We start from the raw sequence: 12,045 nt of genomic DNA on the forward strand, positions 1-12,045 counted from the left end.
TTCATTCTTTTGGGTATATATCCAGGAATGGAATTGTAGGCTTACAGGGCAGATGTATATTGAACTTTATAAGGAACTGGCAAACAGTTTTCCGGTTGCATTGGACCTCAGTGAATTTCAGTTGCTCCACAGCCTGGTTAATATTTGGTACTGTTAGTCCTTTTATTTGTAAGCATTCTATTGGGTGTGAAATGGTAACTCATGGTGGTTTAATTTACATTTCCTGATGACTAGTGTACCTTTTCATGTGCTTATTGACTCTTCTTTTTATCTTTGGTGAAGTGTCCTGGTTTCTTAGCCAATTTTTAAAAATTGCATTGTTTGTCTTTTTCTTATTGATTAGTGGTTCTTTATGTATTTTGGTCAAATATATTTTCCTTCCTGTCTGTAGCTTGCCTTTTCATTTTCTAAGGGTGTCATTTGATGAACAGACATTTTAATTTTGAAGTCCAGTCTATTGTCTCTCTCTTTTTCTTTCTTTCTCTCTTTCTGTGTCTCGTTCTCTTTTTTATAAAATGATTATAACTTTTTTTTAATCCTGCCTAAGAAATCTTTGCCTACCTCAGGTCATAAAGATTTTTTCATATGTTTTCTTAGAATTGTGGTTTTAGCTTTTATAGGTAGGCCTATGAACCTATTCAAGTTAATTTTTAGGTATGATGGAGGTAAGTGTCAGGATTCATTTTTTTCTCAGCAGATATTCATTTGCTCCAGCCCCATTTATTAAAAAGACTCACTATATTACCACATCAGTTTTCTTTTGGTTAGTGTTTGCATGGTACATCTTTTCCCACCGTTTTTTCCCCAGTCTTCCTGGGTCTTTATATTTAAAGTGTTTTCTTTTAAACAATATATAGTTGCATCTTATTTTTTAATCCAGTCTGATAAGCTTTGTGTTTTAACTGAAGTCTGTATCCATTACATTTAATTGATTACTTGCTCTCTGTTTTCTCTTTGTCCATTTGTTCTTTTTTAAAAAATTATTCCTTTCCTGTCCTTTTTTTGACTATTTTTATTATTTTATCTCAAGTTTTGGCATTATACTTCTTAGTGTTGCTCTTTTTAGTCTTTACTGAACAAATTACAAAATACATCCTTAACGTATTATAGTACTAACCATAAATTAGTACTTTTATCATGTCCTGAACAATGCAAGATTTTATAATATTTTTGCATTATCTTAATGCCTCTGTTTTGCTATGTTAGAGTTATTTTACTTCCATGTATGTTATGAATTCCACAAGCCATTGCTAGTGCTTTTTAAAAGTCAATACTCTTGAATTTAACCACATATTTACCTTTTCTCGAGCCTTGCTGACATTTTTTTGTGCTTACATCTGTGATTATTTTCCTTAAGCTGAAGAACAGTTCTTGTAGTAATTCTTGTCTCTTGGTGAGGAATTCTCTTAGCATTTTTTTGCTTGAGAATGTATTTTGCTTTCATTTTGGAAGAATATTTTCAATGGGAATAGAATTCATCTGTGTTATTTTTTCTGTACTTTTTTAAAACTAAATTTTAAAATAAATTTATTTATTTATTTATTTTTGGCGGCATTGGGTCTTTGTTGCTGCACGCGGACTTTCTCTGGTTGTGGCGAGTGGGGGCTACTCTTTGTTGTGGTGCGCGGGCTTCTCATTGCGGTGGCTTCTCTTGTTCAGGAGCACAGGCTCTAGGCGCACAGGCTTCAGTAGTTGTGGCATGCGGGGTCAGTAGTTGTGGATTGAGGGCTCTAGAGCTCAGGCTCAGTAGTTGTGGCGCACGGGCTTAGTTGCTCCGCAGCATGTGGGACCTTCCCCGACCAGAGTTCGAACCCGTGTCCCCTGCATTGGCAGGCAGATTCTTAACCACTGTGCCACCAGGGAAGCCCTCCTGTACTTTTAAGATGTCATTCTGTTATCTTCTTGCTTCCATAGATTTTGTTGACAAGTCAATGATATTTCTTACTGTTATTTCCTTAGAGCCATGGTTCTTAACTGAGAGTGGTTTTGCTTTCTCTTTACCTCTTCCCCCAGGGAACATTTGGTGATATCTGTTTATGTTTTGGTTGTCCCAACCTGGGGCAGGGGTGTTATGCTATTGATATTCCTACAAGGCACAGAACAGTCTCTTACAGCAAAAAATTATTTGACTCACAGTGTCAATAGTGCCAAGGTTGGGGAACTGTGCCTTAGAGGTAGTGTGTCTTATTTTTCTCTGGTTGTTTACAAGATTTTCTCTTTATTCTTTCATTTTTCAGCAGTTTTATTACCATGTGCCTAGGTTTCATTTTCTTTGTTTTATCCTTTTTTGGGATGGGTTTTAATTCCCTCTTACTTTAAAATTCATTTGTCTATTATTTTCTTCTTTTTTCGTTAACATCATAGTTCTTTTGAAGTTCTTCTAATGCCACTCGGATCACCTGGATCTGCTTCTAATGACTATTTTATCTCTTGATTAGTGGCTAATTTCTCTTCATGTCTAGTAATTTCTAAATGTTTGTTGAACGTGGATATAATGTTATAGAGGCTGTGAATTACCTTCCTTTGAAAAATGTTGAATTTTGTTCTGACATGCAGTTAAATTACTAGCTCTTCACTTTCATTCTGTCAAGGTTTGGATTAGTTTTTTGTTAGATTTGGTCTATTTCACTTTTGTTTCTATTTCTAGAGTGTGGTCCTTCCCTGGCCTTTGTGGGGTTTCAGCTGGACGTCTAGGGTCTTTACCAAAATCTCTCAGCTTTGGCTGGGCTCAAACTCTAACAGCTTTCCAGCATTGATCTTTAGAATCTCAGCTTCCTGGCATCTGCTTCCTGCCGGGCCTCCTATGGCTTCGTCTTATGCTTCTCCAGCCCTGGAGATGATCAGGAATTGATGAGCATTTCTCAGCAGACTTTTAGGGTATTCTGTGGCTCCTCCCTGCCCAGCACCCTGTCCCTCCAGTCCTAGTGATCTTTGCCCAGAGCTCTAATCTCTGTTCCTTCCACCGTGTTGACTATAGTCCATGCTTACAGACAGTTTTCTATGTTTTGTTTAGATTTAAAATTATTTATGGTTGGAGAGTAAGTCTCATATGAGCTATTCTTTGTGACCAGAAGTCCTCCCATTATCTTTTATAGACAGATGAACTGCTTTTAAAATCAGATTTATTGCTTTGTAGTTTAGTCTAGAAGAAACACTGGTTTTGTTGTCATTGTAGAGTAAGTTCTATATTTCGTAGAAACAAGTGTTGAGAGCACAGCTTATGTCAGTTAGGTTATTATGTATACAGAAATTGAGGTCTTAATTAACTGTATGTTTTCTTTGCTTAAAGGAATCATCTGTTGCAGTTTGCCTTAGAGTCACCACCCATCTCTTCTGCTTCCTCCTCTTCAAAGAACCTTGCTGCCAAAGTGCACACTTCTGTAGCCTTCAGACATTCATTAAAGCAAGGAAGCGGGCTAATGGAGAACTTCTTGATTAGAGAAGCTGGTGGTTCTGTGTCAGAGTTGCTGATAAAAGAGAATGAAAGCAAATTCAGCCCTCAAAAAGAGCTGAGCTCTTCTGCAAAGACCAGAGGGACACCTTCTGTAGAAAAGTCAGCTCCAGGTTTCTCAGAGGCTAGTGTTCCTGAGACACCCTCTACATCGGCCTTGAAAGAAGTTACTAAAGGTAGGAAATTATTTTCACATGTTTGTTTTCTTACTTAAGAGAAATCTTCTCATCCCACATGACATAATATATAAGCAGCATTTTTGAGGGGGAATGAATGGGAAAGGGCAGACCTGCTTTCATCTTGTAACAGCCTCAGAGATAGATGTAGGCAGTGCTTCCAGATGTGTTCTCTTTCTGCCTCATAGAATAGGAATTCAGGCTGACGGCTGGAAAAGTGAAGCCGTTTTAATTAGTTCGTACTTCACGTATGACGTACCTTTCTGTTTTTCAGCTTTTCATTCCCCCCTCGTCCTTTATATCAGTTCCAGTTTAACCTTAAAGAGCTCATTTTATCTTAAGATATCAGCACTTGAACACTTCCAGGCTGTTCTGAGTGGCATTTATAGCCTTAGACAGTTTGACCACTCCTTTAGCTGTCTGACCTTATTTCTCACCTCTCCCTCTCAAAATCCTTCTGCCATAGCCAAGCTGATCTCCCCACTATTCCTTGAAAACACTCGGGCATTGGAAAAGTACAACGTGCGGGTCAGATTTGGCTTGTCACCCGTTTTTGTAAACAAGGCTTCACTGGAACACAGCCATGTCCATTTGTTTACCTGTTGTCTATGGCTGCTTTCATGCTACCTGCCATGGTTTATTGGCTGTGACAGAGACCATCTGGCCCCCAAAGCCTAAAATCTTTACTACCTGCCCCTTTGCTAAAAATGTCTGCCAACCCTGTTCCACCTTTCCAGACTCTATCCAGGTCTAACCATTCTTTGGTTATGTTACATAGTATTGATTTCTTACATCACTAAAGTACTACAGCACTTGTTTTCTGGACTGTTTTGTGTATAGTTGGCTTAACTTTTTGATGACTAGGTCAGCTTGTTTATTCTCTTGTTTCCATGTCTTCTTGCCAGTGGAGTTCAGAGCACCTTTTAGGTAGAAACTCTGTCTTAGATATTTTTGGTACGCCCATGCCACACACAGTGCAGGGCTGTTAGTGGTTACTAAACTTAGGTTGAAATTAGTTTATTAGTACTCAAGTGTTTAAATTTCATATGGCTATGTGAACTTTTTACTTACATTTCCTAGGATATCTTATCTTTTTCAATTTTTTTTTATTAATTGCCACTTCTTACTATATGTTTTTAAGTTGATAACATTTTCCCTGTAGCAGAACCTTTTTTCCAAGCGAAATCTTGCAGTGAACCATAGCATACAAAGTGGATAAAATTGGCCTTGCTCCATTAAAGTGGATTTGGAGGGTCTGGGGATTGTGCTCTCCACGTGAGCTCCCCCTGCATCCCTGCCTGTTAGCCATGGTGGCCTCTAGGCCCTGAGATACCTCCACAGGTCCCTTAACTCTATCAAACAGTTTCAGAATGATTGTGTTTCCACTTTTTAACGCTACACTTGTATAGGCATACCTCAAAGAAATTGTGGGTTTGGTTCCAAACCATTGCAGTAAAGCAAATAATCACAATAAAGTGAGTCATGAATTTTTTTGTTTCCCAGTGCATATAAAAGTTATATTTATACTATACTGTAGTCTGTTAAGTGTGCCATAGCATTATGTCTACAAAAACAATATACACAGCTTGATTAAAAAATGGTTTATTGGGGCTTCCCTGGTGGCGCAGTGGTTGAGAGTCCGCCTGCCGTTGCAGGGGACACGGGTTCGTGCCTCGGTCCGGGAAGATCCCACATGCCACGGAGTGGCTGGGCCCGTGGGCCATGGCTGCTGGGCCTGCGCATCCGGAGCCTGTGCTCCACAACGGGAGAGGCCACAACAGTGAGAGGACTGCATACCGCAAAAAAAAAAAAAAACAGTTTATTGCTTAAAAATGCTGACAGTCTCAATTAATCGTCAACAAAGGAAACAGGAATATAAAATGGAGAAAAGACAGTGTCTTCAGCAAGTGGTGTTGGGAAAGCTAGACAGCTGCATGTAAATTAATGAAGTTAGAACACACCCTCACACCATACACAAAAATAAATTCAAAATGGCTTGAAGATTTAAATATAAGACATGACACCATGAAACTTTTAGAAGAGAACACAGGCAAAACATTCTCTGACATAAATCATACCAGTGTCTTCTTAGGTTAGTCTCCCAAGGCAATAGAAATAAAAGCAAACATAGGGGAATTTCCTGGCAGTCCAATTGTTAGGACACAGAGCTTCCACTGCTGAGGGCCTGGGTTCAATCCCTGGTCGGGGAGCTAAGATCCCACAAGCTGCCTGGTGCGGCCCAAAATAGAATAAAATGAAAGCAAAAATAAACAAATGGGGCCTAATCAAACCTAAAAGCTTTTGTACAGCAAAGGAAACCATAAACAAAGCAAAAAGACAACCTATGGAATGGGAGAAAATTTTTGCAAATGATGTGACTGACAAGGGCTTAATTTCAAAGTATACGAACAGCTCATGCAGCTCAATAATAAAAAAACAAAACCCAATCAAAAAATGGACAGAAGACCTAAACAGACATTTCTCCAAAGAAGACATACAGATGGCCAACAGGCACATAAAAAGATGCTCAACATTGCTAATTAGTAGTGAAATGCAAATCCAAACTACAATGAGGTACCACCTCACACTGGTCAGACGGCCATCAAAAAGGCTACAAATAACAAATGCTGGAGAGGGTGTGGAGAAGAGGGAACACTGCTACATTGTGGGTAGAAATGTAAATTGGTGCAGCCACTGAGGAAAACAGTATGGAGGTTCCTTTAATAACTCAAAATAGGGTTACCATATGATCCAACAATCCCACTCCTGGGCATATATCCAGACAAAACTGTAATTCGAAAAGATACATGCACCCCTATGTTCATAGCAGCACTATTTACAATAGCCAAGACATTGAAACAGCCTAAATGTTCATTGACAGATGAATGGATAAAGAAGATGTGGCGCATATATACAACGGAATATTACTCCGCAATAAAAAAGAATGAAAGAATGCCATTTGCAGCAACAGGCATAGACCTAGAGATGATCATACTAAGCAAAGCAAGTCAGAAGGAGAAAGACAAATACCATATGATATCACTTATATGAGATCTAAAATACGACACGAACATATCTACGAAACAGAAACAGACTCACAGACTTAGAAAATAAACTTATGTTTACCAAAGGGGAAAGGGAGTGGGAGGGGGATAGATTAGAGTGTGGGATTAGCAGATACAAGCTGCTGTATATAAAATAGATAAACGACAAGGTCCTACTATATAGCACGGGGAACTATATTCAATATCCTGTAATAAACCATAATGAAGAATATGAAAAAGAATAGATATATGTATCTATATATATGTATAAGTGAATCACTTTGTTGTACACAAGAAACTAACACAACATTGCGAATCACCTCTACTTCAGTTAAAAAAAAAATGCTGGGACTTCCCTGGTGGTCCAGTGGTTAGGACTCCGTGCTCTCACTGCCGAGGGTCTGGGTTCAATCCCTGGTCAGGGAACTAAGATCCCACATGCCCCTAGCTGTACATACCCTCACCTCACCTTCCTCCTGTGGCAGGTATATCTTACTCAGGTGGTTAAGATTGCTTCGGTGCTAAACATGAATGGGTCCTAAGACGAGAAAACTTAATATTAGTTTTATAGCTTTGTCGCGCCTTGTTAGAAAAGATTTAACTAAAGCATTTTCTAAAAAACAGATTTCCAAACTTCTTCGCAGTCTCTTCCTCTAGGCCCAGGATTCTAATTATGTGACTTTCCACAATGTAGCCCTTACCCAGTAAGCAGTCTATTCTACTCCTGCTGCCCTGAGGTGTCCTTTTTCTCTTCTGCTTTTCCAAGTGCATGTTAAGGTTGGATTCCTTTTTTTATCTTAGTTGCTGAAAGGTGTTGGGTTATATTATTTTTGCTCTTTCCACAAATAATAAAATCTCTTTCTCTTTTTGAAAAATACAGTGGATTGTCCTGTTTGTGGGGTTCATATTCCAGAAAATCACATTAACAAGCACTTAGACAGCTGTTTAGCACGTGAAGAGAAGAAAGAAAGCCTCAGAAGGTAAGAAAGTTAAGCATGACCGTTGAGCTACTTTAGCTTGTTGCCTCCTGTGGTTTATAAAATGTGAGCCAACTCCACTGGCCCTCCTTGTCCACTCTCTCCTTGTTCTTTCCTCAACTCCCACCTTGCCACATATAAGTAACTTTATTATATGCTAATAAAATTTGACTTAACAAGAAACTAGTGATTTAGAATTCAGTTCTTTTTAAACTTGTTTTCTTCTCTTGGAATTTTAGAACTACCATAAAGCCCTTGGCCCAAGAAAGCAAGGTTAGACTCTGAATATAGAACACATCAAATCTGTTTTTGGTTCTTAGGAAGCTCAGAAGTTTAAATTTGTAAAATCTAGCTTTTTCAAAAATTCTGAATAGTTAATTACTATATACACATGACATACTATATACACATGACAGTAAAAGGTACAAACGACCCCTGAAAGTAACACAACATTGTAAATCAACTGTACTCCAGTAAAAATTAAAAAGAAAAAAGGTCCAAAAGGGTATTTTTTTTGCCTTTTTTTTGTTTTTTAGAAAATATGGCATCACTTATTCATTCAACAAATAGTTAAGCACATAACCGTGCACCAGGCATTCTGCAAAGCATTGGTGAATCACTGGTGAATGAAAGTCAGATTCTCTGCTCTTAACACCCTTTTGTTCTGGAAGGATGCAACCAGTAGGCTTGCATTTTGAAGGCAGTGGTTTTCTCTGTTATTGCATATGTAGAAGCTTGCAGTTGTATAGTTTGTCTGTGGGGCCGACTCAAAAGGGTGTGTTTGAAATGTAGAGTGTGTGTGTGTGTGTGTGTGTGTGTGTGTGTGTGTCCCGGCCAGCTACCCAGGTGAGATAACTCAGTTGTCGACCCAGTATCTGCACCTAAACTCACACTATTCTGCCTCGCCTTATACATCAAAATCACAATAGTTTGTTAATAGTTTATTAAAGTAGGCCACTGTTGTTACACATGTAAGTTGTAAGTTAGGAATCAAATTGTAGTCAAAGTGAACCTGTAGGGTGTTAAAGAATCAGTGATAATGAAGATAATAAGGAAGCAGAAGCCACAAATTAGATGAGTCTGGTGATAAAGGGAAGAGGAGAGATGAGATGGTAGTTTGGGGAAGGATTAAGGAGCGAGATCAGGGAAGATTTTATTTTTTAAAATAGCAAAATTATATAAGCCTTTAGCCTCCTGCTATCTCCAGGGAGAGAGCAGGTGATATAAAGGACAAGAGATCAAAAGTCCAGTAATGAAGTTATCCTTGACATGAAACAGGATGGAAGAGGGAGAGAATAGGTGATAATTCTGAGATCTGGAAAGGGGAGAGTGGAAATTGAAGAAATTAATCGTATCCGGGAGGTGGGACTGAACAGAATGATTGGCTCTTACGTTTGGTCTGTTTGGAAGAACTTGGAAGAGTGCCAGAAACCGTGCTGATAAGACAGGACTATTTTATTGTTCTTTTGTGAGTAAAGCTAAAATGGTGTCACTAGATTTTATGAGTAAGTCTAGAGTGAATGCAGGTTCCGAGGGACAAACTCTGGCTGTTATAATTTACAAAAGTTAACATATAAAGCACAGTGATGCTTTATTAGTTTACAGCAGGGGGCACCAGTTGCCAGTTCTTATTGTTGTGTTCTTAGCTTGATAGTTAACTTCTTTCCCCGAGCAGAACCTTTTCTTCAAGTGAAAACGCACAGTGAACCATAACATATAAAACAGAGAAAATTGGGCCCTGTTCCATTAAAGTGGAGGTGGAGGGCTTGGGGACTGTGCTCCTCTCTCTGACCTCCCTCTGCGTCCCTGCCTCGTATCCACAGTGGCCTTGAGGCCCCAAGATCCCTCCACAGGTCCCTGCGACAGATGCCTGTGCGGTCCTGCGTGCCCAGTACTCACTCCTAGTGGGTACGTTTGTTGACGAGAATAAAATTTAGATTTCTAGGTTGCCTAGTTAGTCGAGATTTGGAATAAAGCTGGATCATCACGAGGATTATTTCTCATAAGCCGTGAGAATCTAATGACCTGCCTTTCTCTTTAGAAATGTTTTTTTCCTGAAGAGTGAGTTGGGAATATAGAAGCTGGGCATTTTCTCCTTGAGGAGTAAGGAATCAGCACTGATAATCTTGCTTGGACTGCTCTTTCTGTAGATGCATCCATTGTATTTCTTCTAACACACTTAGCTCTGTCAGTTTATCCAAAGATGTAGTCCTCTGTGTGTAATTAAGTTCAAATTCCAGTAGTGGTTCCAAACAGGCTCTGTGGAATACTATAATCCTGCCGATTACTCTGTAGCACAATTTAGAAGCACTGCATTCACTCCCTCTTTCTCTCTCTCTCAGGGAAAGAGTCACTGTGTAAGTTAGTGTATTGAAGGCTCTGAGAATTCCTTCGTCAAACATAATTGTTGGATTTTGTTTAATCCAGTAATTCCTAAATTTATTTGATCTTAAAACCTTTTTGTCCTTATAACTCATCTTGCAAAGCTAGTGTTTGTGAAGGTACACTTAGGGAGACATTGAACCACCTTTCTCTTTAGTTACATCCTCGTCCTGGGGTCTGGTCACATAAAAGGATCTCTGACATTTAAAAAATTTTCTCCACAACACCCCAACAGGCCACTTCTTTAATTTGGATACAGCGCTTAACCCATTCCGTGTAGATTCATATCAGAGTTGATTCAAAGAATACTCTTCCTTTTGAGGTCCTCAGATTCTTAGGACCCTTAAATGCATTACTGTTTCACCAAATCATGGAAGAAAGGTAAAGTAGCATTTTCATGTTTTGGGAAACATTTATCAGGCTTCGTATTTTAAAATTCATGGCAGAAATTGTTGATTTCTGCTGGTGCTTTTCATTATAAATGCCAGTGAACAGTAGAGTTTTCCATTAGAAATTCACGGTTGTAAGTTTTATCATCTATCCTAATAAAATTTAAAAAATGTTTTAGGTACAGACTTACTGAATTATCCCCTCACAGTGTTCTTGTATAAACTCCTACAAAAGGTTTTTCAGCTCTTGCTACCTTCTGTGATTTTATTTAGCCATAATCTTATCCGTGTTGTAGAGTCCAATAGGCTGTCTGTCATTATAAGAAGAGTAATTTTCAGAAAAATGTAATCTGTTGAGGGTTTACAGGTCTTTCTGCAGTTATATAGTTATTTCTGGCTTTTAGTCCATATTGATAGAGCATAAAAGAAATAACCTAGCCAGGGAATGGTACTGTTGGGTAATAGAGAAATGTTTGGTTGTTTTCAGTCTGTATTCAACTGTACTCTCTCCCTCTCAGTGTGGTCTCTGGACCATTTGCATTAGATTTCCACGTGAAACCTTGTTAATAGAGATTTTAGGTTTCCACTTAAAGAGCTGAGTCAGAATTGGTTGGTGGTGTGGCCATGCGACTGAGAACTGCATTTTAAATAAGCTCTCCAGGTGGTTCTGAGATGCACTCAAGTTTGAGCAGCATGGCCTTGTGCCAGCTAGTTATATGCAAGTCTTCTGTAAAATCTTGTTTTTCTGGATAAACCTATTACTTTCAAGTTCCTGTTAATTCTTACCTGAAGTTTTGATATTTCATCTAAAAATGATTGCAGTTGTAGTGACTACCTTGAATACATGTTTATTAAGCACCTTATTGCTATAGTGTTGAGCCAGGTGATGTACTTAGAGAACCAGGTATAATCAGATTAAATAGATTAAAATTCACTCTGGGTTCCTGTTTAAATAATTGTCTCAAGTCATTGATACCCTTAGGTAGCTTGACTTCTATATATTCTATTTAAAGAAATAATGTTTCTTAATTGGTGTTTAGAGGGAGTATAAGAAAGTCATTCAATAGAGCTTTGTCATATTTAAAATTGTAGCTTGGTGCTTATCATTGTATTCGTTATGTCAATACAGTGAAGAGCCAGGTGGGGATTTTGCCAGTACACTTCTTAATGCCTTATATATTTGTTAATATAATTAATTGAAGTTGGAGGAAAAAAAAAACAGTGCTGTGTTTCTTGCTGTTGTTTTCAGTTGTGTTCTTTTGAAGATGATCCCATAAATACTGCCTACCCATCAACTGTCTGAATTCTTTTTCCATTGGTGTAATGAGTTGGGTAAAGCTAACCATCCCAACAAGTCTTCTTTTATTTCATCTAGTGCTTTTGCAAAATGATTGCCTTGGGCCTAAGTGGGCATTTTTGGCTATGCATCAGAAATTTTTTTAAAGAAGCTGTATACGATGATATTCTTAAATCCATAGCTTGACCCGCGATAGCATTTATACTCTAATCACCTGAGATAGCTGGTTTTATAGAGATTTGTGTGGAAACCATGGGCAAATTTTAGGAAAAGCATGCTTTAAAGAGGTAGTGAATAAGTTCACGTAAGAATGACCCTAATTTCTCATA

At 38.5% G+C, this 12,045-nt stretch overlaps 1 protein-coding gene across 2 annotated transcripts in view; it reads left to right on the forward strand.

The window, feature by feature from the left end:
• RAD18 (RAD18 E3 ubiquitin protein ligase) overlaps positions 1-12,045 on the forward strand; it is a 125,847-nt gene that overhangs the window by 47,983 nt on the left and 65,819 nt on the right. For both annotated transcript variants that reach the window (XM_065885617.1, XM_065885616.1), the window contains exons 5-6: positions 3,290-3,627; positions 7,552-7,651. In XM_065885617.1, the coding sequence (XP_065741689.1) occupies positions 3,290-3,627; positions 7,552-7,651 (438 nt within the window). The remainder of the gene's footprint in view (positions 1-3,289; positions 3,628-7,551; positions 7,652-12,045) is intronic.

This window comes from Phocoena phocoena, chromosome 10, assembly GCF_963924675.1.
Source record: "Phocoena phocoena chromosome 10, mPhoPho1.1, whole genome shotgun sequence".
NCBI classification, from domain to species: Eukaryota; Metazoa; Chordata; class Mammalia; order Artiodactyla; family Phocoenidae; genus Phocoena; species Phocoena phocoena.